The sequence below is a fragment of the Peromyscus leucopus genome, chromosome 14 (genome assembly GCF_004664715.2).
Source record: "Peromyscus leucopus breed LL Stock chromosome 14, UCI_PerLeu_2.1, whole genome shotgun sequence".
Lineage (NCBI taxonomy): Eukaryota > Metazoa > Chordata > Mammalia > Rodentia > Cricetidae > Peromyscus > Peromyscus leucopus.
The window spans coordinates 26783189-26805393 of NC_051075.1; the positions used below are offsets into that span (position 1 = coordinate 26783189).

The following is a 22205-nucleotide window of genomic DNA, read 5'->3' on the forward strand; positions in this document are numbered from 1 at the left end:
TAGTCTGTGCTATTTCACTTCCCTTTATTTGTGTATAAGTTAGTTCATGGCCTTCTTTTAGCCACACCCTACCATCATATTTATGGCAGTTCTAGGTTGTTTGGCCTAATTTTTCTGGGTTTGTGTAGTGCTACATTGGCAATGTCTTCAGTGGTGGTTGGTGTTTGTCTTTGAATGTGTGGGAATTTAAGGTATGGTTCTGTGACCGTTATTAAGGATAGAATAAATGTTTACTTTCCATGTGACTCTCAAATGGACCTCTTTTTACACTGTTCTTATATTTTTTTCTTTAATCCATTCACATTCACTGATCTATTTTGTTTCAAGTCTGTTTCTCCATCTTATTTTTATGGTGGATGTGTGGAATGTATATATAGTGGATGTAGTGGAATTTACTTCTACTTCTTATGTCACCTTTTGTATGCTGGTTTATTAACTATGTGAAATTTAGTGAAATAGATGTTAAAAAGTTGAGGGAGAAAAGTTAAGTGAAAGAGAAGCATAGACCTGAAGGGGTTACTTTTACTGTTTGTTAATTATAAAACTTAATGACAAATGTAAGATTAGAACCCAAGACAGTTACTAGTGCCTGGATGCACCCGCCACCATCTGCCCTCTGACTCCAAAGAGGCCTGTGCTCCCTTCTGTCCCTGACTGTTCTCCTTGGGGCCACTCTCTCTTTTCCTTGGCCCTCCAAGAACTCTTTGATCCATTCTGGCCACCTGAATGTGAACTTGGCTCTTGAGTCAAATATCCTATTTAATTGGATAACGGACCATGACAATAACAGAATTCCCATAACATATGTATACTACAATATATCACATACATGAGTGTAAAATGATATGTGAATGGGTATTTGTGACCATTCTTGAAAATTAAAGTGAATCATAAGACTTCTTTTTTGATTTTGTGAATTATATTTGCTTTGGTGAGTTAAGGAAACTATGTATACTTTTTGCATTTATACACACACATATGTAACAACAATTAATGAAAAAAGAGGCCTTGCATTTGAAAAAGAGTAAGGAGGGTTATATGGGAGGACTGGGAGGGTGGGAAGGAAAGGGGGAAAGATGTAATTATATTATAATCTCAAAAAAATAAAAGAAATAACCAAAAACAAGCAGAAAGGAAAATCGAGTATTTTTGGATGAGATTCTACAAAAATTCTGCAAGAAGTTGTGGGAGGGGCTAAGCATCAGAAGGTGATGCTTCAACCAGAAAACACATTTCTGTTTATCACTCAACAGCTGCACAAGTTGAAAAGGGCAGTGTGTGAATTATCTCGTGCTATCCACCTCCAGCCAGATGGAATCCAGCTATATATAATAAGGTATGAGCACAGAAACTGAATTCTTCTTGGGGTAACTTGACATCTTAGTTAACTCTTGGTACCCCACTATTTACTCTTCCAGTCTCTTTATTTTACGTCTAATCTCCAAACAGCGTCTACCTCTCAACATGCATTTCTTGTTTCTTTTTAAATGCTAAGACAACCATACCATTCCCCTTGCTGTTCTCTTACACTGAAGAACAGTTTCTGAGAGTGAGGGTCTTGGAGACCTTTCTAGATGACTTGCTATGTAGACAGCAATACCCCCTCAGAGTCAGTACCTTTTGATCATTGGTTCTGTTTGTATCCACGGTACTAAATCGAACCCTCTGCCAATTGGATAAAAAAATGTAGCTCTCAAAACTGTTTTTCAAATTTAGTAGAATTTGCTATAGAGACCTTTTGTAAGATATTGATCTCCAAAATATAATGTTCCAAGATTAATAGGCCTGGGAAAATGCAATGGGACATACTTTCTGATAAAGATGTATTTTGTGTTTTAACACTTTGTGTTTTTGGACTTTTAAAAACTGTTTAATTTTGCCAGGTATGGTAGTGCATGCCTTTAATCCCAGCACTTGGAGGAAAAGGCAGAGAATCAGAGAGGTAGAGAAGAGAGGGACAGAGAAAGACACACACACACACACACACACACACACACACACACACACACACACACACAGAGAGAGAGAGAGAGAGAGAGAGAGAGAGAGAGAGAGAGAGAGAGAGAGAGAGAGAGAGAGGCAGAGAGATGATCTCTCTGAGTTCGAGGCCAGCTTAGTCTATATAGCAAGTTCTAAGACAGCCAGCACTACATAGAGTCCCTGCCTCAAAATACCAAAAGCCAAAACAAAACAAACAACTCTACAATTTTAAAATGGATTTCATGTATACTTGTATAAATGAGTGAATGTTTTATAATCATAAAAAATTAAGTAGCATTATTAACTTTACTTTGAAAACTTACTTGGATGAATGAGTGTTTAGCTCTGAGCAGGATGTTTACACCACCCCCTCTTAGGCTCAGGGATTATCATAGAATTGCTGGGTGGAAAGACTTTAAGATCTGGAAGATGGGGAGAACGTCTGTGAAATGTTATCTTCTGGGCATGGCACAACCATTTCAGTCTGCAATGAACCCACAAAGACTGGGCAATCAACAGTCACTCGTGATCTGGAGGGCTTTAAAGGACCCTATTTTACCCTGCTGAACTAACCTGGCTACTGATAGATTCTGGGGGAAAGCAATCATTTGTTTCACTTGGGTGCCCAACCGAGGAGCCCATGTTCCAATGAGTTTTAAACCCATGGTCACATGGAGGATGCTGGTCAAACAGTGAGTCTGAAAACGACGACAATAGCAGAGCAGAAAAAGAGCAAGTGTGAAACGGGCATCAGAAAGGAGGGAGGTGACATGGGGTGGAGGGAGATGAGAGAAGTGTCGGGCTACAGCAATCAGAATGTGCTTTATACACACAACGGCCCCGGTGAAAGTTTTAAAAGCCCACGGACTAACTACCTTTTCTCTGCTTAGATTGACAGCTGTCATTTCTTCCAGGGGACAATACCTTCTTATGATGAAGTGTCATGATCTTGCAAAGCTCACTATTTATCAAGTAGCAGAAATGAACAAAGGTAAATACAACTAATTCAAAATAAAAATGTTAAATATTTCTCCATTTTTTTTTTTACTATATATTGATATTGGTAGATGAAGAATTCACTTGAAAGACAAAGAGTCTGAAAATTCAGTCTATTTTTACATAATCACCTTGTACAGTGATTCAGAGTTTGGAGACGTTTGTGAGAGCACTCTCTCTCTTTCTCTCTCTCTCTCTCTCTCTATATATATATATATATATATATATATATATATATATATATATATATATATATACACCATGTGGTGGTATTGTGTTCCCCAAAATATTGTGTACCTTAATAAACTTATCTGGGGTCAGAGAACAGATAAGCCACTAGTTAGGCAGTGATAGCACACGCCTTTAATCCTAGCATTCCAGAGACAGAAATCCCTCTGGATCTCTGTGAGTTCAAGGCCACATTGGAAATAGCCAAGCATGGTGACACGCCTTTAATCCCAGAAAGCCAGCCTTTAATCCCAGTGAGTGGTGGTAGAAAGCAAAAAGATATATAAGGCGTGAGGACCAGAAACTAGAGGCATTTGGCTGTTTAAGATTTTGGCTGGTTAAGCATTCAGGCTTTAGAGCAGTAATTCAGCTGAGACCCACTCCGGATGAGAACTCAGAGGCCTCCAGTCTGAGGAGACAAGACCAGCTGAGAAGTTGACCAGGTGAGGTTAGCTGTGGCATGTTCTGTCTCTCTGATCTACCAGCATGGACCCAAATAACTCGCCTCAGGTTTGATTTTATTAATAAGAACTTTTAAGATTCCTGCTACAATACCAGGCTTATAATTTTACTCTTTTTGGTTTGTAATTGTAATAACTTTGTTTTATGTTAATAGAAGGTTTTGGTATGGTGTTGATTAATCATTTGATGTTGCAAAAATATGATACTGAATGACTCCCTTAAAATGATTACATTCTAAACCCTTGCTACCCAGCAGAGACACTATGAACTCCCCTTTGCTTTCAGGTCTCATTGAGCTGACACCAATACAGCAAGCACTCATTTACTCCTTTTGTGAAAACCATGACAAGGCCATTCATGTCTTGGAAGGGGTCATAGCCAGTAGACCAGAGATCTCCACTTTCGCACTCTTGGCAAAAGCCCAAATGAAGGCTAAGAAAATCAAGGTGAACACTCTGTTGACTGATGTTTCTTAAACTTAGTAATGGAATGTACATGTTATACTCAGGGAGTGCCCTTTAAGTATTTTTACAAAATGAAATGATACGGCCTTGGAAGAAGATACTTCCCTATCTGAGCTGTCAGATGGGAATACCATCTAACTAACACCTCTGTGGCCTGTGGATCTCAGAACAAAAGACTCAGTTAATCTATGCACAGACACCTCACTGTGGCAACACATTTCAAAGTCACTGTTTTTTTTTTTTTTTTTTTTTTTTTTTTTTTTTTTTTTTTTTTTTTTTTTTTTTTAGCGATGGGAAAAGAATACAAATTTTAGCATCTGTAACTATGTTGTTACTGTAATAAATACCTAAGAATGTGGCAAGAGCTCTAAACTGAGCAGTGAGGTAGACGTTTAAATATACACCTTATAAAATATAACCAAATCAGAGTATTTCTAGAAGTTTATGGGTGTTGTTCTTTAGGGACCCCAGCAGAAGCCCAAGTAGAGCAGGAATCTCATGTAAAAATGAGTGGGTGTGACTTTGTCCTCCTGGGGAATGAATGCCTGTGGGATATGTGAAAGGTCTTCAAAGTTCTCAAGAAAATGACTTCTCGCTGGGCAGTGGTGGTGCACACCTTTAATTCCAGCACCCGGGAGGCAGAGCCAGGCAGATCTCTGTGAGTTCGAGGCCAGCCTGGGCTACAGAGTGAGTTCCAGGAAAGGCGCAAAGCTACACAGAGAAACCCTGTCTCGAAAAACCAAAAAAAAAAAAAAAAAAAAAAAAAAAAAAAAAAAAAAAAACCACAAAAAAAACCCAAAACAAAACAAAACAAAAACAAAAACAAAAAAACAAGAAAAAAAGAAAATGACTTCTCCAGAAACCAGTATGGAAGTAGTGATAGAGAGAGATAGACAGAGACAAAGACAGAGACAGAGATATGACAGAGATAGAGAGATAGAGAAACAGAGATAGACAGTAACAACAAATGTGTTTAAACTTGATATTTGTGTTTAGATTCATATGATGATTTGTTAATTAGTAAATGACATCTGGGAAATTAAACTTCTTTATCATTAGTGGGTTCCAATAAAAATATTATTAAATTTATATGGGTAACTTGATGAAACTTGTTTTCTCTCATTAAGAGTAAAACAGACAAATTGTATCAGGTATCATCAATACTTCTATTGCCTGCTAACTTCCCAACATGTCATCAGGGTAACAACCAGGTAATTATTAGCAAATGGTCCACGAGTTCAAGTCTGATGTTAGAATTTAGAAGTGCTAGTTACAAAAATCCATGTATGCAAGCCTGCTTCAGACCTGGTGTATAGGATGGCCCCTGGGTGGAACTTGCTGGGTTCATCCTCCGGAACAGGGTCCCCCAGTTGTATAAGGACATTTGTGTCCTTGTTAGATCTGTGTGCATTTGTATGACGTGAGGGCCAAGGTGCTGTGGGCTCTGAGTTCTCTTTACATTTAAGGTTGTGATGTTGAACAAGTAACCAGTAAATACATCCCCTTCATCTCTTTCCTTTGTTCTTATCCTTACAGGAATCTGTGAGAATATTTAAGAAGGCTTTGGAAATGTTTTCGACTTCTGACAAAGGACCGGCTGCTGTTGCTGTTTCAGCAGAGTGTCTGTATAACCTGGGTCTTTGTTACATGGAGGAAGGCAACTTACAAATGGTACCTTAGAGGCAGCGATTATTTGTGACTTTCCAAACTGGTTGCTTGCATCAGTTCTGTTTCTGAAGGCTACCCACAATAATGCAAGAAGTCAACTGACCAAAACTGCTTCTAAAGCTTGGCTCCTAACTGGCAGCCTGCACCTGTAATCCCCATGAATTGTTTTAAATTAAATATCAGCACATTTTATTTGACACTAATTTGCCAATAATATTTTAAAGCTAATACATGTTTCTCACCAAAATAGTAAATCTAACTGTAGGAAATTATTGCAGGAAAATAATGTCATCATACTAATTTGATTTATTAAATTATAAGTAGTTAAATTGAATATTTTAATGTGCTGAAGACTAAATGGATGATGATTAGAACATTCTATGACTTTCCTTATTGATAACTGAAGAATTCAGATTTAAATTGATTATTATGACTAGATACATTGGGGAACTGTGGCACCCTTTTATCCTGAAACCAAACAACTACGTTTCTGCTGTAGTTCTTGGGCCAGAAAGGAGAAATGAATGCTTCTGTCTGTGGTTTCTTTGAATTAATGAAATCCAAAGAATAATGATTGAAATTAAACCTCAAAGCACTGTTATCTACCAACATGGATTACATAGCTATTTATCTGGAAATAATGGGACCTTTAATTATAAGTCTGACTTATTTCTAAGGATTATGCTTGTTTGTTTTATGAGGTTCTTTGGGAGAACGTATTTTAAACAGCCCCTCTCCTGAAAAGAATCCTCGAGTGAAGCTTTTCAGTAACGTGTCCACACTTTATCCATCTTCTGAATTCGTGTGTTCTGTCACTGAGCGGTATGTGCTTCAACACATTCTTCCAGGCTTTTGACTCTTTGACAAAAGCTGTGAAAGCAAATCCTGAATTTGCAGAAGCCTTTTATCACCGGGGACTTTGTAAAGTGAAACTCAACAAAGAGAACTCAATTCTGGATTTTAATCGGGCGATTACTCTCAATCCCAAACATTACCAGGTATTTAAATAAATGACATCAGCGACTGGAAGAATAGGTTAGTTTTGGTGATACTACTGAATAGTTTGTATGTATTTGGTAATAAAAAGCAAAAGCAATTCTTTCTCCTCTCTCTCTCTCTCTCTCTCTCTCTCTCTCTCTCTCTCTCTCTCTCTCTCTCCTCTTCTCTCCTCTTCTATCCCTTCTCCTTTTCACCCTTTCTTTCTTTCTTTTCTTTTCTTTTTTGTAGACAGCATTTTATGGAGCACAGAATGGCCTTGAACTCACTAGGTTGTAGGGAATAACCTTGAACTCTTGACCCTTCTACCTCTGCCTCTCAAGTTTAGAGATTACAGATGTGTGCTATCATATCTGATACCACTTAACTATATTTTAACAATCTAAATTTTTGTATTCTTCTTTGGAATGAGAGTATTACTTTTTGACAATAGATATTGCATTTGTAACAATATTTTGTGAATCATGATATATGTAAATATTTCAAATACATTAATTTATTCTTTAGGAATTTTAATTTATATGCTATAAATTTTATTAGTTTATTGCTTTCATATCAATAGATTTTTGCCTCCTAATAGATTGAAAGGACAACAAAAAAATTTAGTAGATGAAATTTGACTGGCTCTTGATTTTAAATGAAATTTGAGTTGACTAAATACTAGATAATTTTAGGGAATTATTAGTAATCATTCTAGATAAGCAGTGTTGGTGTGGTTATGTAGGGCAATGTCTTTTTTTTTTTCCCACAGGAGACTCATATTAAAGGAAATGGGGTGAAAACTTATGATGTATACAACTTGTTTTTCAATAGTTTAGGGGAAAAAATGGAGAAAGCTAACACAGTAGGCTACATGGTAATGATTACTGAATCCAAGTAGTAGCCATAAGTATGGTCCCTGTAAAGTTATTTCAATTATGCTGTATGTTTAACTTTTTAATGAAAAGAAATGGGGAAAACTATATTTTAATATTGTCTTTAGGTAGCATAGATGTGTTTGAAGTTCCCTATATTCTGGTAGAACTGATGATTTTACTAAAACATTCATCTCTGCTGTTCTCCTTTCTCTGAAAAGGCATATCTATGCCGAGTAGCCTATTATGGCTTAAAGGGCAGATACTCCAAAGCAATTCTGAATTGTAACGAGGCCATCAGACTTTATCCCGAGAGTGTGCGTGCCTATATCTGCAGAGGAGTTCTGAAATACTACAACAGGGTAAGCCCTTCCTGCCAGGCTTACTAAGAGTTTAGAGCTGAGGTTTCTCTGCTTGTTAACTGGGCATTCACTTCCTACATTTCCTCGGATATAGGACGCGAGAGTGTGCTATTTATATACTTGTGGTGTTCTTTCTGCTTTCTGGCCTTAATCTTTAAATACACATGATACATAATATCCCACCATAATTTATATTTAATTACTTGATTGTTGGACTTTTGAAATGTTTATATATTTTACTATTCATTTCAAATAATGCATTTATATGTGGTGAGGACAAAATCATTGCTTGACTTTCCTAAATAGAAATTCCTGAGCAAAAGGTTGTGGTATCTGATGCTGTGTGCAATGATTATTTCTCCCTGATTGTAGTATTGACTTCTCTTCATTACTGTTTCATATGGAATATTTTGCATTAGCACCTTAAAGCAAAGGTGAGACCTTGCATTGAGTGTCCATTATTATTGTGTTCAGAAATGGTGATATAAGGTATCAGAGGAGAAGGGAAGGGGATGCGAAAGTGAGCGTGAGTAGAAAACATTGTGACTGTGTGATGCCACAGCATGACTGGCAGAAGTAAGTCAGCCCTTCAGTGGTCACCAGAGGACTAGGGATTGCTTGCCTTTTTACAACCAGTATCGTATTCTCAAAGCCATGTAGCAATATTGTATATTTGCTTAAATTAATTTGTTTGAGATTTTATTTTTATTTTATATTTATGAGCATTTGCCTGTATGTATGTTTGTACACTGTATGTGTGCAGTGTCTGTGGAGCCTAGAAGAGGGTGCTAGATCTCTTGGAACTGGAGTTACAGACATTTGTGAGTTATGGATGTTGGAAATTGAAGCTGGGTCCTTTGGAATATCAGCCCAGTGTTCTTAACTGTTGAGCCATCTCTCTAGTCCATAACTGCTTAAATTTAAGTTACTGACATCCTTAATTTTATTTGTAAAGTGAAATTTTATTTGTGAGGTGAAAGAACTGTAAGAATCCCTGCCAAGATCTTCCTAGGGGACTATGTGAAAGATTAGCTTCATTGTACTAATTTTAAAGATGATACATAGAATCTTAAAGGAACACTTCAAACACTGATAGGCTTGCACACTTAATTTATGATTGAACATTTCTGTTATGATTTATCCTTCTCACTCTTTCTTTTTCCTTTTAGAGTTACCAGCTAGCTATTGCAGATTTAACTACAGCCGTCAACATGGACAAGAACAGTTACGCAGCATTTTATAACAGAGCGTTGTGTTACACCAAGATAAGGGAACTTCAGATGGTAAATAACCATTTTAGTAAATGACAGATTTAAAGCATGCGAGATGCAACATGCATTCAATGGCTCCTTGACTTAGACAAGCAATCAATAAACAATATTTCATAAGCAGCATGCTAAAGCATTTGTAAACATGTTTAAAGCACCTGTATTTTCTACTTATCTCTGCTATAATCTTGGAAAATAATTCCTATGGAAATACACAAATAAAACTTCACAAACCACGAAGAACCATTTCAGAATAATATTGATTTCTTTCCTAGTGCTAAATCATCTCATTCAGTTTCTGTACCGTCATTTCATTTTATAATGCCTATACCATTATTTTAATGCCTATATAAATTAGGAGACATTATATAAGTATCATCTGAGTAAATGTTTTACTGATCCACTGCCATACATAATTTTGTAGAAGTGATCACTAGCAATACTGTTTTACAACTCGGACCCAAGCTGGAACAGCTCATGGAGGTATTTGTTGTAGAATTTTGAGACTATACATGCAGTGAAGAGTACTGAGTCACGCGTTCCACCCGCAGGGACCGTTGACAGGGATTTGCTCATGTGCTACAGAACTTGCTACGGCAACCATATTTCGCTGTCAAACTCATTTGTGTTTTCTAATCCTGCTGCTGTTAGAGCCTCATCCTTTGTCAATATGGTTGATGTCAGTGAGAATCAGCTCAGTGTGATCACCCACCTGCAAGCTCCTTGCGGTTTGTTCCCTGCTCTCGCTTCCTTCCCCTGTCTCCAGGTTTCTCCTTTCTCAAGTCTGCCCTTTCCATAGCAGCAGTGAGCAGTGAGCAGCAGTGGGACTTCACACTCCCACTGATCTAAGTGGACACACTCCTCTGTCTGTAAAACTCAGCTAAGGCTGCTTACAGCTTCCAGAGATTTGGAAGTCACAGGGAGGACAGAGGCTGAGAAACCTCCTGTCCAGCAGAAGAATGTGACATTCCTGACAGCTAGCCCGGCAAGTTTGTCTTCCTCTACAGATGCAGACAAATGAATCATTAATTGTTAACAAGGCAGTTGTTAAAGGAGCTAACTAGAGGGTCATTTAGCAGGGACCTCCCAAGCAGGTGCCTTTGAGGACCTTCCTTACACCCCACATTCCCGCCTGAAGGTAAGCTCAGGCCAAACACAATGGGCTGGGCAAGGAAGGAACTCCCACATGTTTTCTCAGTTATGCGGAAAAGCCAATTCTAGGTAAATGAAGACCACGTAAGCGACTCTGAATAAATGGGACCAAAATAGGGTTGCAAACTATTGGTGGTTTTCAAGATGCCAGGACCCCAGAGCATTTCATCTGCTCATTTTACAGCTAACAAGGAAAGGAGAGCAGGGAGAGGCCACAGGACTTACCCAGGTCCCACAGGGAGCTGGAAACCTGTGCCGGCATCCACACCTTTGTTTCCTTCTGGGTTCGCCATCCCGAGGCAGCTTTGGAAAGCCATCTGACTCCAGATTGGATGGCATGTCATTTCAAAGTGTCACCAGCTCCCCTTTTGCCGACTTTCACCTGCTTTTCTACATTCCTTCCGTCACTGGGCTGACCTACTTAGGCATTCTGTATGGATAGAGTTTCCTAAAATCTGAGCATGGTGAATATTTTTTTTGTTTGAAATTTGAATAACTTGAGAGTAGTCATCATTTGTCGTTTTCAAGCATAACACTTAAACAATAGCAAAACCAAAATATGTATTATTGAAACACAAAGCTGAAGAAGTATAATGAAATTGAACCAGCTAGAATCTCTAAAGGCAGTTTTGTTTTTTTTTTCAAATTTGCTGTCTTTTACCCCCTCTGAAAAGTTACAAAAACATATTCAGACAAAAGTGGACATTGGAATCTATTTTAGGATCTCTGGATCAAGTAGCTTGTCAGATCGACTCCTACAGCCGGTAGATCATGAAGTTAGACAGGAAGAAGGCAACTTACATGCTTGGTTTCTTCCTTCATTGCCCACAGAGGAGCCTTTATGCATGTCATGGTTCTATCAGGATGGTTTTCTGATCGTCAGTTTCCTCCATTCAGCAGGTCCTCATAGCCTTAGAACAGCATGGTGGCTTTTGACTCTACAATTCTATAATAATGAAAACAGTAGCTGTTGCCTTCTATTTATGGCGTATTGTATGACAAACACCAGGCTACACACTGTATCATGATATAGCCAAGGCATTTCTGTTTTAGGCAGAAATTGAGGGATGGTGAGCACCATTGGGATTTCCAGGTTCTTGTGCCCCTAAACATAGATTTTGACAGCTACACATGTAGATAGTAGAAGGAAAAGGATGGTTTTATTAAGGGGATAAAGGCACTTCTAAGACTGGCAGTGGGTCATGGCTAGTGAAAAGTCAAAGTTTCCATAGGGCCTGAAGCAGTAGAATGGAGAATTTGTACTGTGCACACTTTTTTTTTTTTTTTTTTTCTCTAAATGCTCTGCTGTGTTGGCCTTGGGATAAGGTAAGGACTTTCTACACTGGTTTCGTTCTTTCTTTGTTTTTGCTTTCATTATTGTAAATTGTATGAGTGTTTTGCCTGCATATATGCCTATGTGCCGTGTGCACGCAGTACCCACAGAGATCAGAAAAGTTGGATCTCCTGAGACTAGAGTTATAGACAGTTGCGAATTGTCATGTAGGTGCTGGGAATCAAACCCGGGTTCTCTGGAAGAGCAACCAGTGCTTTTAGCCACCAAGACATCTCTCTGGCAATTTTACAAGCTATTTGATTCAGAAGTTTTAAAATAGATTCCAGTGATACTTTTCATGTGCAAATTTTGGCCTCACACTTTTGCAATATTTGTAAGTGGACTCTAAAATGTATTAAAATTTAATATTCTTGTAGCCAGAAGTTTCTCCGGACCTGCCCCACCCACAGTGAGGATGAATCTCTCCCACCCAATTCCCTCAACCCCTTCGTCCCAAGTAAACACACAGAGGCTTATATTAATTACAAACTGCATGGCCAATGGGTCAGGTTTCTTGCTAGCTAGCTCTTATAACTTAACTCAATCCATTCCTATTAATCTATATGTTGCCACATGGCCATGGTGTTACCGGTCTGCTGGCATCTTGTTGCTCTTTGCTGCGGCGGGTTGGCGTCTTCTCTTACTCTCCTTTCTTCTCCGGTCTCTTCAGTTTGAATGTCCCGCCTAACCTTATTCTGCCTCACCATTGGCCAAACAGCTTTATTTATCAACCAATCAGAGCAACACATATTCACAGTGTACAGAAAGACATCCCACAGCATATTCTAGTTTTGTAGCTGAGGAAACAGACTTCAAGTTAGGCTACTTTTCTTAAACTCAGAATCTAGTAACAGCAACTGACAACACAAATCCAGAGAAAGCTATGGCTCTTGCTCTCTTAACCAAAACTTTTAGGTTAGACAAACTGGGAAATGTCTGCGATTTCAGATTGTAGAGATTTGAGGCATCAGGATCACGAATTCAAGGCTAATGTGGTCTCCAAAGCAAGCTCTGACCAGGTAGAGTTACATGGTATGACCTTCTCTATCTCAAGGGTCAGTAAAACAAAGAAAAACCAAACCAGAAAGCACCTTCAGTGTTCTCATCTCCACCACTCACCCTGGGCTTCCCTGAACTCTCATTTAAAATCTTTTCTCATGTTCAGCTGCTTGATGGCTCTCTAGGGCGTCCTACACACTCTGCAGTCTGTGAGTCCACAGAAGTAGTGAGCCAGACAAGGTGTAATGAACAGTGCAGGTGGTTCTTCAAGTATTGATAAATATTTTTATATGCCTAACAACATTTATATTTATATCGCAGGATACATATAAGATCTCTAATTGTACAGTATCTTTAGACACACATGCCGAGAAATAGGAGAGAAGGGCAAGTGGGCAGAAAGTTAAATTCTGTTTATTTTGCCTTTTGCAGTCAGCTGATACTGTAGTCACGAATGAGCCTTGTTTGACCAACCATGTGGCTCTTTTGAACAAATCATCCACTAAAAATCATGTAGAAGCATGCACCCATTAGTGCTTAGTGCAGAGGCGGCATCAGTGAAGCTTTGCCTCCTCGGTCAATGGAAAAGTGGTTCCTTCTTGGTGCATTCATTCTTCAAGCTCAGGTTGCTTTCTTTAAAAACAATGAGTCGATTTATCAACATACTGCAAACTTCCCTGTTTCCCTCTTCAGTCTTGTTGTGATCCCTTTTCATGGTGGTTTATTCATTTGGTAAATTTGTGATTGTTTTCCCTTTGATTAAAACTTACCAAATGCCTGTTATGTGAAGGCAAGATGCTTGTCACTAGGTTTACAGTGATGAAAAGATTAAGCACTTGCCTCCTGCAGTTTAGACTTCAGTGAGGAAGTCAATGAAATCCTAAAAAGAATTTAAATTTCAAACAGGAAACTCCACTTGGCTTTCACGTGAATGTGATATTTGGAGAAAGTATCTGGTGGGTGTGTATGGTGTGTGTGTGTGTGTGTGTGTGTGTGTGTGTGTGTGTGTGTGTGTGTCGGGGTGGGGGTTGGGGGGCTGTTGAGTCCCTTCCTTCCAAACTATGCAATGCATATGAGCATGCATGGCAAACAGATGGCATGTGGACTACAAGCATAGTGAGTACTTATTTAAAATCAGCACTAGCCATAAATACTATAGCTAAAAGGAATCTTCAAGTTGAGCCTAGACTTACGTCACACTCCAGAACTGATCCTGAGATCCCACTCTGGGTAGAAGCATATTTGTCCCAGGGCAATGGGGTAAGCAAGGCTCTAAAGAGTTGCACTGTGGCTCTAAGTGACTTTTTTCTTTTTAGGCTCTAAGAGATTATGGCATTGTGCTGCTGCTTGATGCGGGAGAAAGGATAGCATTAAATACCTTCATTAACCGTGGACTCATCTACACTGAACTAAAGCAGTATGGCTTTGCACTGGAGGTGAGCCTTCCTGTGGGTGTGGGCAAATGACCTACTTGATTTCAGACAGCCTCAGAAACTAGTTTGTATTGCTACAGAACAGCAGCGTTAATGAGTGACAGTGTTAGCAAGACTTGTATTGAAATATCTGGGATAATTAATAGAATTTTTATGAAACCTAAGTAAGTACTTTCCCTTCATTTTAATTACAGCTGAATGGTTAATGTATTAATATTTTTTAATTAAGGCTATCATCTCCCAAAGGAAGTACATAGAAAATTCAATTAACAAAATTATTTGTACGTATTTTACTCTGTTCTACAATGTTCTTGCTCACTCACAATTTTCCTTCTCCTGTTGAAATTTGTCAAAATAAATCTGTTTCAAACTGGGTAGGACATAGGTGGGTAGAATGGGCTACTGAGAACATCCATTTAAGCCTTTAAGACTAGGCCTTCAGGCCTGGAATTTATGGAAGTATATAGGAAAGAAACAGGCAGTTTTCAATTTATTGCATTGTAGAATAAATATAGTTCATAATCCTCATTTTAATGTTTATTATAACTTGACAGTAATTTTTGGAATTAAAATTTAGAAACAATACAAATATGGAATATCCAGTTGTAGTGATGGTCATTTTATGTATTTGTTACATCTATATAACCTTACATAATGAAATATTTCCTTGCTACATTACCTTTGACAGTGTTGCAAATTTATAACTTTAACTTAGAGATAAGGAAATGAATCTTCAAAAGAGGTTAAATAAGACCTCTGAGCGGTAAGTACTGAGGCAGGCAGGATCTGAACTCAGGTCCCACTAGGTTATAAATGCTTTGTCCTTTCCAACAAGGCAGTTTTAATGTTTGGGGAGTCAGGAGAGAATTACTCTTGACCTCTTCTTCACCTACCACACATTTAACTCAATAGCAAGTCTGCTTCTTTCTGTCACTGAAACATATTTTGAACTGTATCAGTTTTAATTGCTATTTTCTTCTCAACCGGGAAGTCCCAGGCGAGATTTGAACTCAGATCTCAGAACAGAATTTTCTGTCTTCTAGCCTACTGAACTAGCTTACCCTTGGCTTTGCCTTTTCACGCTTACCCTGGCACATGAATTCTCCACATAGCAGTCAAACAGACTGCTTTAAAACATAGAACAGACTCAGTCATTCCTCTGCCCCAAACCTGCAGTGACCCATAGCCCCCGACAAAACCTGAATTCCTAACCATTAAAACCCAGGTCCTACTTGCTGTGACTGATGCTCGCTTCAGATTTTATCATCAGTCTTCTTTTCTGCACTGGAGTCATTCCACTCTGGCCTCTTTTTATCCTCTGGTAAGGCCTCTTCCGGCCCTGCTCTGGGGAGATCCATAACAGAGCTGTAGCTCAAAGCCCTTCTTTAATCCAAATTTCTAACTGAATATGGTCTTTCAATCAAAAGAAAACTGAAAAATTGAAATATGATACTAAAAATATTAAAAGACCTCAAAATAAATTTGGAGATAGGATGAAGAAACACATGTCAAAGAGACCAGCAGAAAATAAGCCATAAGATGTGAGACTCAACTCCAATGATGTCAATAGTTATATTAAGTAGAAATGGGCAAAAGTCACCAAATCAAAGAATGGCATGTCAGATGGGAATTTTGAAAAGTATCTAGCATATTCTGGGTATAAGAAATATACTTCAAATACAATGATGTGGATAGAGATATACAAGAAAGCATACAAAAGCAAAGTAGTGATCCTTTGTGTAAAGAAAACAAGTCACTAAGAATTAAATAAAAACATATAAATGATGCAGACAGAGAAGAAACAATAAAGGTTATAAAAGTGTGTGATTAAAAACAACAACAACAAGATAAAGTCATAAAGCCTATCTATGGGATAAAAGATTTTTGGAAGGATCGATTGACTGAACCCTTAAGCGGCATGAGAACTAGATAGATGGTGGGCAGCTGTCTGATGTCCCCAGGGCCAGCTGGATCAGGAAGCATCTGGACTGGAAACCTTGGGCTAGTGGTACGTTATATAGTATTAGAAGCATTTGCCCGTGCCTTTTCCTTCTTACAAATCTACCAGGTGAAACAAAGGAATTAAAAATAGATTCAATAAGAGAATTCAAAAAATAGACATGATATTTAGGTGTCACACGGTACTGTTCAGGGGTTTGGTGCCTTAATTTTAAAAATATATGAGCAGCTGTAGATCAAATATCAGACATTTAAGGGTTGTAAAATTGCTACCCCCAAAACACATTGTCATAGGTACTTAAAGATGATGGAATAGGGGCAAGTGTGTGGAGTGATGGCATCAGAGAGCTAAACTCACCCATGTAAGGAGTGAATAGCTGTAAATATGATATATCGCTCATGTGTTTTAGGAGTTTGAAGGCAAACACCAGAGTAACATATAAAGTTAACTGTCCTTAAGGCGTGGGACTAGGAGTAAGGAAAAGTGGAAGGCAGGGTCACTGTTTAGCATTCTATAGTTCTATAAGATGCCACCTACAATAGAATGAATTACTTTAGTAAGAATAAAAGTAATAATATAGACATAGATACATCTTTGGATCTCTTTACAAATTACAAAATAAAGCGGTTCATGTTTAAATAAGCAGTAAGTTGGCAGAATTTGAGGATTTGGAGACAGCATCAGCTCCCATTTCAAGTACATTGGTGGTGATGGGAGTAAGAAAGATGTGACCATCTGTAGTTCCCAGAGAAGGGGAGCTGAGGGAGAAGCATGGTAAATCAGGGCAGCAAGCTTCCACAGGAGATGGGTAATGATTCTCAGACACAGAACGAGGGATGCCTGGTAGATTGCTTACTTAGATTATATTTGACGAGATAGCAGATTTCTGATTTCCATCCAGATCCTTCCATTTGGTCTGAAAATGTGCTGTGCAGCTTTAAGAGTAGGATCCCCACTTTGAGATTGGTTGATGAGGACATTTCCTCTCATAGGGACCCCAAGTTTTCAATTTGACCTTATTCCCCAATTTTTTGGGGAATAGCAGAGAATCCATTCTACTTCTTAAGACAAGCAGGCTCTCCCTCTGATGACAATTAGGGAAAGCTTGTGAGAAGAGGAGGGGAGGGGAATGAGTGGTTAAGGCCTCTCTAGTTGAGCAGTGCCTTCTGGGGTTAGAGGGTAATGGTTACTTTTAAGAAGCACGTTTGAAGGGATTTCCTTTTGCCACGCCAGGAGAGTGTACCATCTCCCCACAGTTCAGCTTAGCTTAAGTGAAATAACAGCCAGAAATGCCCATGGAGATTCCTGTTGATGCCCATCTCTTGAGAAGATCACGGCCATTTTTATTTCTTAGAGGTTCTGGGCGCTTACTTTAGAAGGTGTTTCGCCTCATTATAGCAACCAGTAAATAAGTCATATATAGTCACTACATAGGCATATAATATATCATATGAACATGACATTTGTTTTATAGATATCATTTGATTATGAATTCAAGTTTAGTACTCTTCTTATTTGCTTTCATGCTGAAAAGAATTCTGCAAGATTTTGAGGTGATTCCAAGCTTCAGACAACATTTTTCATTTTCCGGTCCATTTTGGCAGGCTCTCTTGCAGACTCAGCACTTTCAAAAAAATTCTCTGAAACAGCCTGTTTCTCAGGGCCATTCAAATTCATTCCTGCCTGCTTTCTAAGTTTCACATCCTCGGGTTAGAGTTCCCATTTCTCCACTTTAGGAGGGCTTCTGGATCCTTGCACAGAATCATATACCTCCTCCCAGAAGCGTGGATTCGGGAAGTAGGTTCAAACATAACCAGCGTGTGTTCTGTTTGATCATCACTTACCTGCCTGGCACCTAATTGTCCAAAAGTCATGTAATTCCAAAGTTTTTTTTTTTTTTTTTTTTTTTGGAATTTCCAGGGGGGAATTTCCTTTTCTGCCCGAGAAGGGAAGTTTCCAGTGGTATAAACAATGAAAGGAAGTAAATGAGATACTTTGTTACATACCACAGCACAGCACGGCAGGAAAAGTCCCTGTTCTTACGGTGGATACAAGTCACACAGACTCGGAATGTTAATAACGATGGGCATTCCTTGTTCCATCCATTCTCATTAGATGAGATTCTGTGAAGAAAAAAAAAATCAAACGAAAGTTTAGGAAGATGTCTAGTTTAATGCTTTATGTGCTGTATACTTAGGTGGAATCAGAGTTGGGAGGACGTTTTAAGGAGATACGTGACAAATTAACAAGATCTTATAAAACTGTTTCAGGATTATAAACAAGCTGCACTGATCAGCCAGACAAGTGTGAGCCTGTGTCAAGCTACGGCCATGTGCCACCACAGGTATGGAGCGCCATGGTTGTCAAAGGGGAAGCAGGCAATGGGGGGGGGGGTGTCAGCAGATGTAACCAGTTACAGCCCCATCCAGAAGACAAAAGGGAATGGGAAGGACGGAGGGAAGTGTGGCTGTGATAGACTACAAAAATGGTGATGGGTGTATAAAAAATCCTTCTATGAATCTGAGGACCTATCAGTAACACCCTTGTGCCTTCTAAGAAACTGACTTGTACCAAATCACCAATTAAACATCTATACCATGCACTGAAGATGTCTGTTTGATTGAAGCCTATACACAAAATGTTGATTAAATGTATATATAGCTTGAAATATCTAGTCATAAAATAATTTGTTCAGAAAGCCCATTTCTTGGAAAGGAGAGTGATTTTAAAATATTTTCAAGAAAAGTTTGCACCAGTCAGAGATATTTATATATCTAAAACTACTGAAAACAATCCAAGAAAATATATTAAAATCTACAAAAATTCAATACTGAAGAGTTAGCTCTTTCTGAGATTTCTATACAAACACATTATAGACAAAGTCAGTTAGAAATAACAACAGTAACCCACAACCCTCAGAACTGCAGAGGTTTTAATATGGAAACAATGTTATTGTTTAATAATAGTTTGTACCATTACTTTTGGTAAGGGAAAGGATGCCAGTTCCTTTGGAGGATAAACTGGGGTGATTCATAGATTATAGAGGCACGTCTGTGCCAACACATGGTTTAAAAGACTAGCATAGGGTTTGAATTAGTTGGGAAACTGACATTCTAATTTTCCTTTTTTGGATGTAGATACACAGCTATATTTCCCCACGAGAAGTGAAGTTCTTTATTGTAGAAAAAAAGTAATATAGTGGTTGTAAATTCTGCAGATGCCTTGGGGTTAAAACCTGGCCTCAGACCTTTCATTATACACAGTCATACCTTTGTCTGTTTTGATGCATCGATCTTTGTGTGATCCATCTCTTTAAGCACTTGTCATTCTTAAGAAGAAATGGAATGGTGACTGATGTGTTTACTTTGGTGGATGTGTGCAGGCCAAAATGTCTGAGATCATTGCATCTGTCAACATTTGAAACATCCCACAACTCCGCTCAGCCTCGCTTCTATTTAACAGCTGTTAGAATCGGCCAGTGCTTCCCTGTGTTGGGCTCATGTCTTTATGAAGTATGATCTTGGGGCACAACAGCCAAGCCTTTTTAAAGCCGCTACTGCTGTGCAGGTCCAAATAACCCACCTTCAGCAGCTCTCTAGGCTCTCTATTGTTCTCTAGGAATTTAAATCAACAGCCTCCACAGCTCAGAGTTTTAATTCTGTGTGTATTGAGTTTTCACAGTTTTACTGAACTTTAACAACAAGGAATATTTAGTGATTATCTATTTTTTTTAGAAAAATTATTTTGGCAACATACTTACACTGTGGAAGAATGGCTTGCAACTATGGAACTTACTTTTGACATTTTTTTTTGATAGGAAAAACATAGTTTTTAACTCAGAAAGTTTTATAAAAATAATAAACCTTTAAATTTTAGGGCTTTGTTCTTTGAACTAATGGAGTTGACCTTTGAAGCATTCTTTGTATATTTCTAGCTCTCACTCTTGTGGATACTAGGAGACAACATTCCTTAGGTTGAATATCCTACTTATTGCCCAATTTAATCACCAAGAGTGTTGTGGTAATGTGAACTTTTAGATCCCAATGAAAAAGCCATCTTTGTATTTTAAAAAAGGATAGCTATTACTTGGCTGTATGTCACAAACACATTTATCATACTTCTTTTGATATTTGCATAAGCTATTTTTAAGTCTAACTCTGGAAGCCACATTCTTCAGTGTTTGGAGGTATTTGTGATTTGTTTGTACAGTTCAGAAGGACATCTCTGGTCACATCTGTGATTACTGTAAATGCAGTGGGCCTGTGTGGGTGACTCAGAGCAGACACTGTAAGTTTGAGCTCCTCCTGAGAGCGGTCATGTGACTTTTAAGCTTCATGTAAAAAAATTTATTTCAGGAAAACTTTTAATGTACTTTGTATATATGGCAGCTGATGCTTAATGACTTATAGGTCAAGGAACACTTACCCTGAAGCGATATAGATATTCTTCCAGATCTTCCCACTGGATAACTGCCATGTTAGGGCTTACTCCAGTAGTAAGCAAGGGGGTGGGAGGAGGGGCACCTTGTCTTCATTTCTGCCACCTGGCCTGGCTGTGGCTTTCAGTCAGGGATGATTTTAAGGTGCTTATCAGCTGACTTTAGAAAGTCCACATCTTCCCTTTAGGTTGTTTACTCAGCTGGATGGATTGAAGTGCACATCAGTGAGCATTGATAACTGGATAGCTGCAACACTATATATTCACTTGCCCTACAGTGTAATGGGCTTTGATTCACTGTCTGACTTGCTGCTGTGGGCTTTTGTAATTGGTTAGGCTACACAAAAGGAAAGATTGTGCTTTAGAAGCCCCATAGCAAAGTTTTAAATTCCTTGATGGGTAAGAAGAGCAGTGGATATGATACACACTGAATGGCAATATACTAGAATGCTCAATAATTTATAGTGAATATATGACAATGGTCTGGAAAAATACAGAATATTTAGACCACCTAGGTACATATTGTAACTAAATACTCCTCTACCCATTGGTAGAATTACTGAATATAAAAAAAACTATCAACAAATGTATTTTACACAGAATTCCTGTGCCATTTTTATTTTTGATAACTAGGGCTAATCCATATGTCGAATTGCTGATGTAATCCACCAAGATGGTACCTGGAGAGGCACCATGACCCCACGTTCAAATGGACTGGTACATCTTAACTAGTGGCAGCTACTGAGAAAGCAGTGCAGTTTCACTATAAACAACCAGGGAGATGGTCCTGTGATCTCTGAGTAACCACACACAGGATGAACTCAGAGGTTACTCCATGAGTCATGAAGGCCATTGTTAACTGTTGCCTGTCTGATCCATCCGAAGCCACATGTCCTGTGTCCTACTACTTCAGTGTCGATCCTCCTGTGATCTTCTAGATGGCGCTCAATGCACACCTTTGGGTGGTGTTTGATTTAAAAAATGTGGACACAGACTCACAAGGTTTTTTTCCCCTAAGATTTATTATTTATGTGTGTGTGTGTGTACCTGTATGAGTTTATGTGCACCACATTTGTGTAGGGTGCCCAAGGAGTCCAGAAAGCATCAGATCCCTAGAACTGTAGTTAGGAATGCTTGTGAACTGCCTGACATGGGTGGCTGGCAACCTAGCCTGGGTCTTCTGCAAGAGCAGAAAGCATTCTCAACCACAGCATCTCTCCAGCCCTCAATTATTTTTGCTGGCATTCTGGACAAGCATTGAAAAAAATAGTTGTTAAGCCATATGCAAGGCCATTGTTTTCACTGATGTCCTCAATGAAATGGGATGTTCCTTAAAAAGAATATATATATATATATATATATATATATATATATATATATATTTTAATGTATACTGTGAGTCAGTCAATTATGGGACAAATCTGTAGGAGGCATTATTGCACAAGTTTGTTTTTATGTGAGAATGAGGTATACTTATATAAACTAATGTAGTTATGGCATCTCCAGGTGATAGAAGCTTATAAGATTGTCATTGTATATTGGTCCTCTATAGACTGAAGCATTATTAGGTGGATTGAGACTGTAATTTAAATAGCATATGTTGTCAATATCAG

The 22205-nt window shown here is 38.5% G+C and overlaps 1 protein-coding gene across 1 annotated transcript in view; it reads left to right on the forward strand.

Moving 5' to 3' along the window:
- Positions 1 to 22205, forward strand: part of Ttc6 (tetratricopeptide repeat domain 6) — a 194777-nt gene that overhangs the window by 148118 nt on the left and 24454 nt on the right. The window contains exons 19-27 of the mRNA XM_028869755.2: positions 1254 to 1336; positions 2895 to 2971; positions 3952 to 4112; positions 5667 to 5801; positions 6647 to 6796; positions 7870 to 8010; positions 9180 to 9293; positions 14079 to 14198; positions 18426 to 18499. Of these exons, the coding sequence (XP_028725588.1) occupies positions 1254 to 1336; positions 2895 to 2971; positions 3952 to 4112; positions 5667 to 5801; positions 6647 to 6796; positions 7870 to 8010; positions 9180 to 9293; positions 14079 to 14198; positions 18426 to 18499 (1055 nt within the window). The remainder of the gene's footprint in view (positions 1 to 1253; positions 1337 to 2894; positions 2972 to 3951; positions 4113 to 5666; positions 5802 to 6646; positions 6797 to 7869; positions 8011 to 9179; positions 9294 to 14078; positions 14199 to 18425; positions 18500 to 22205) is intronic.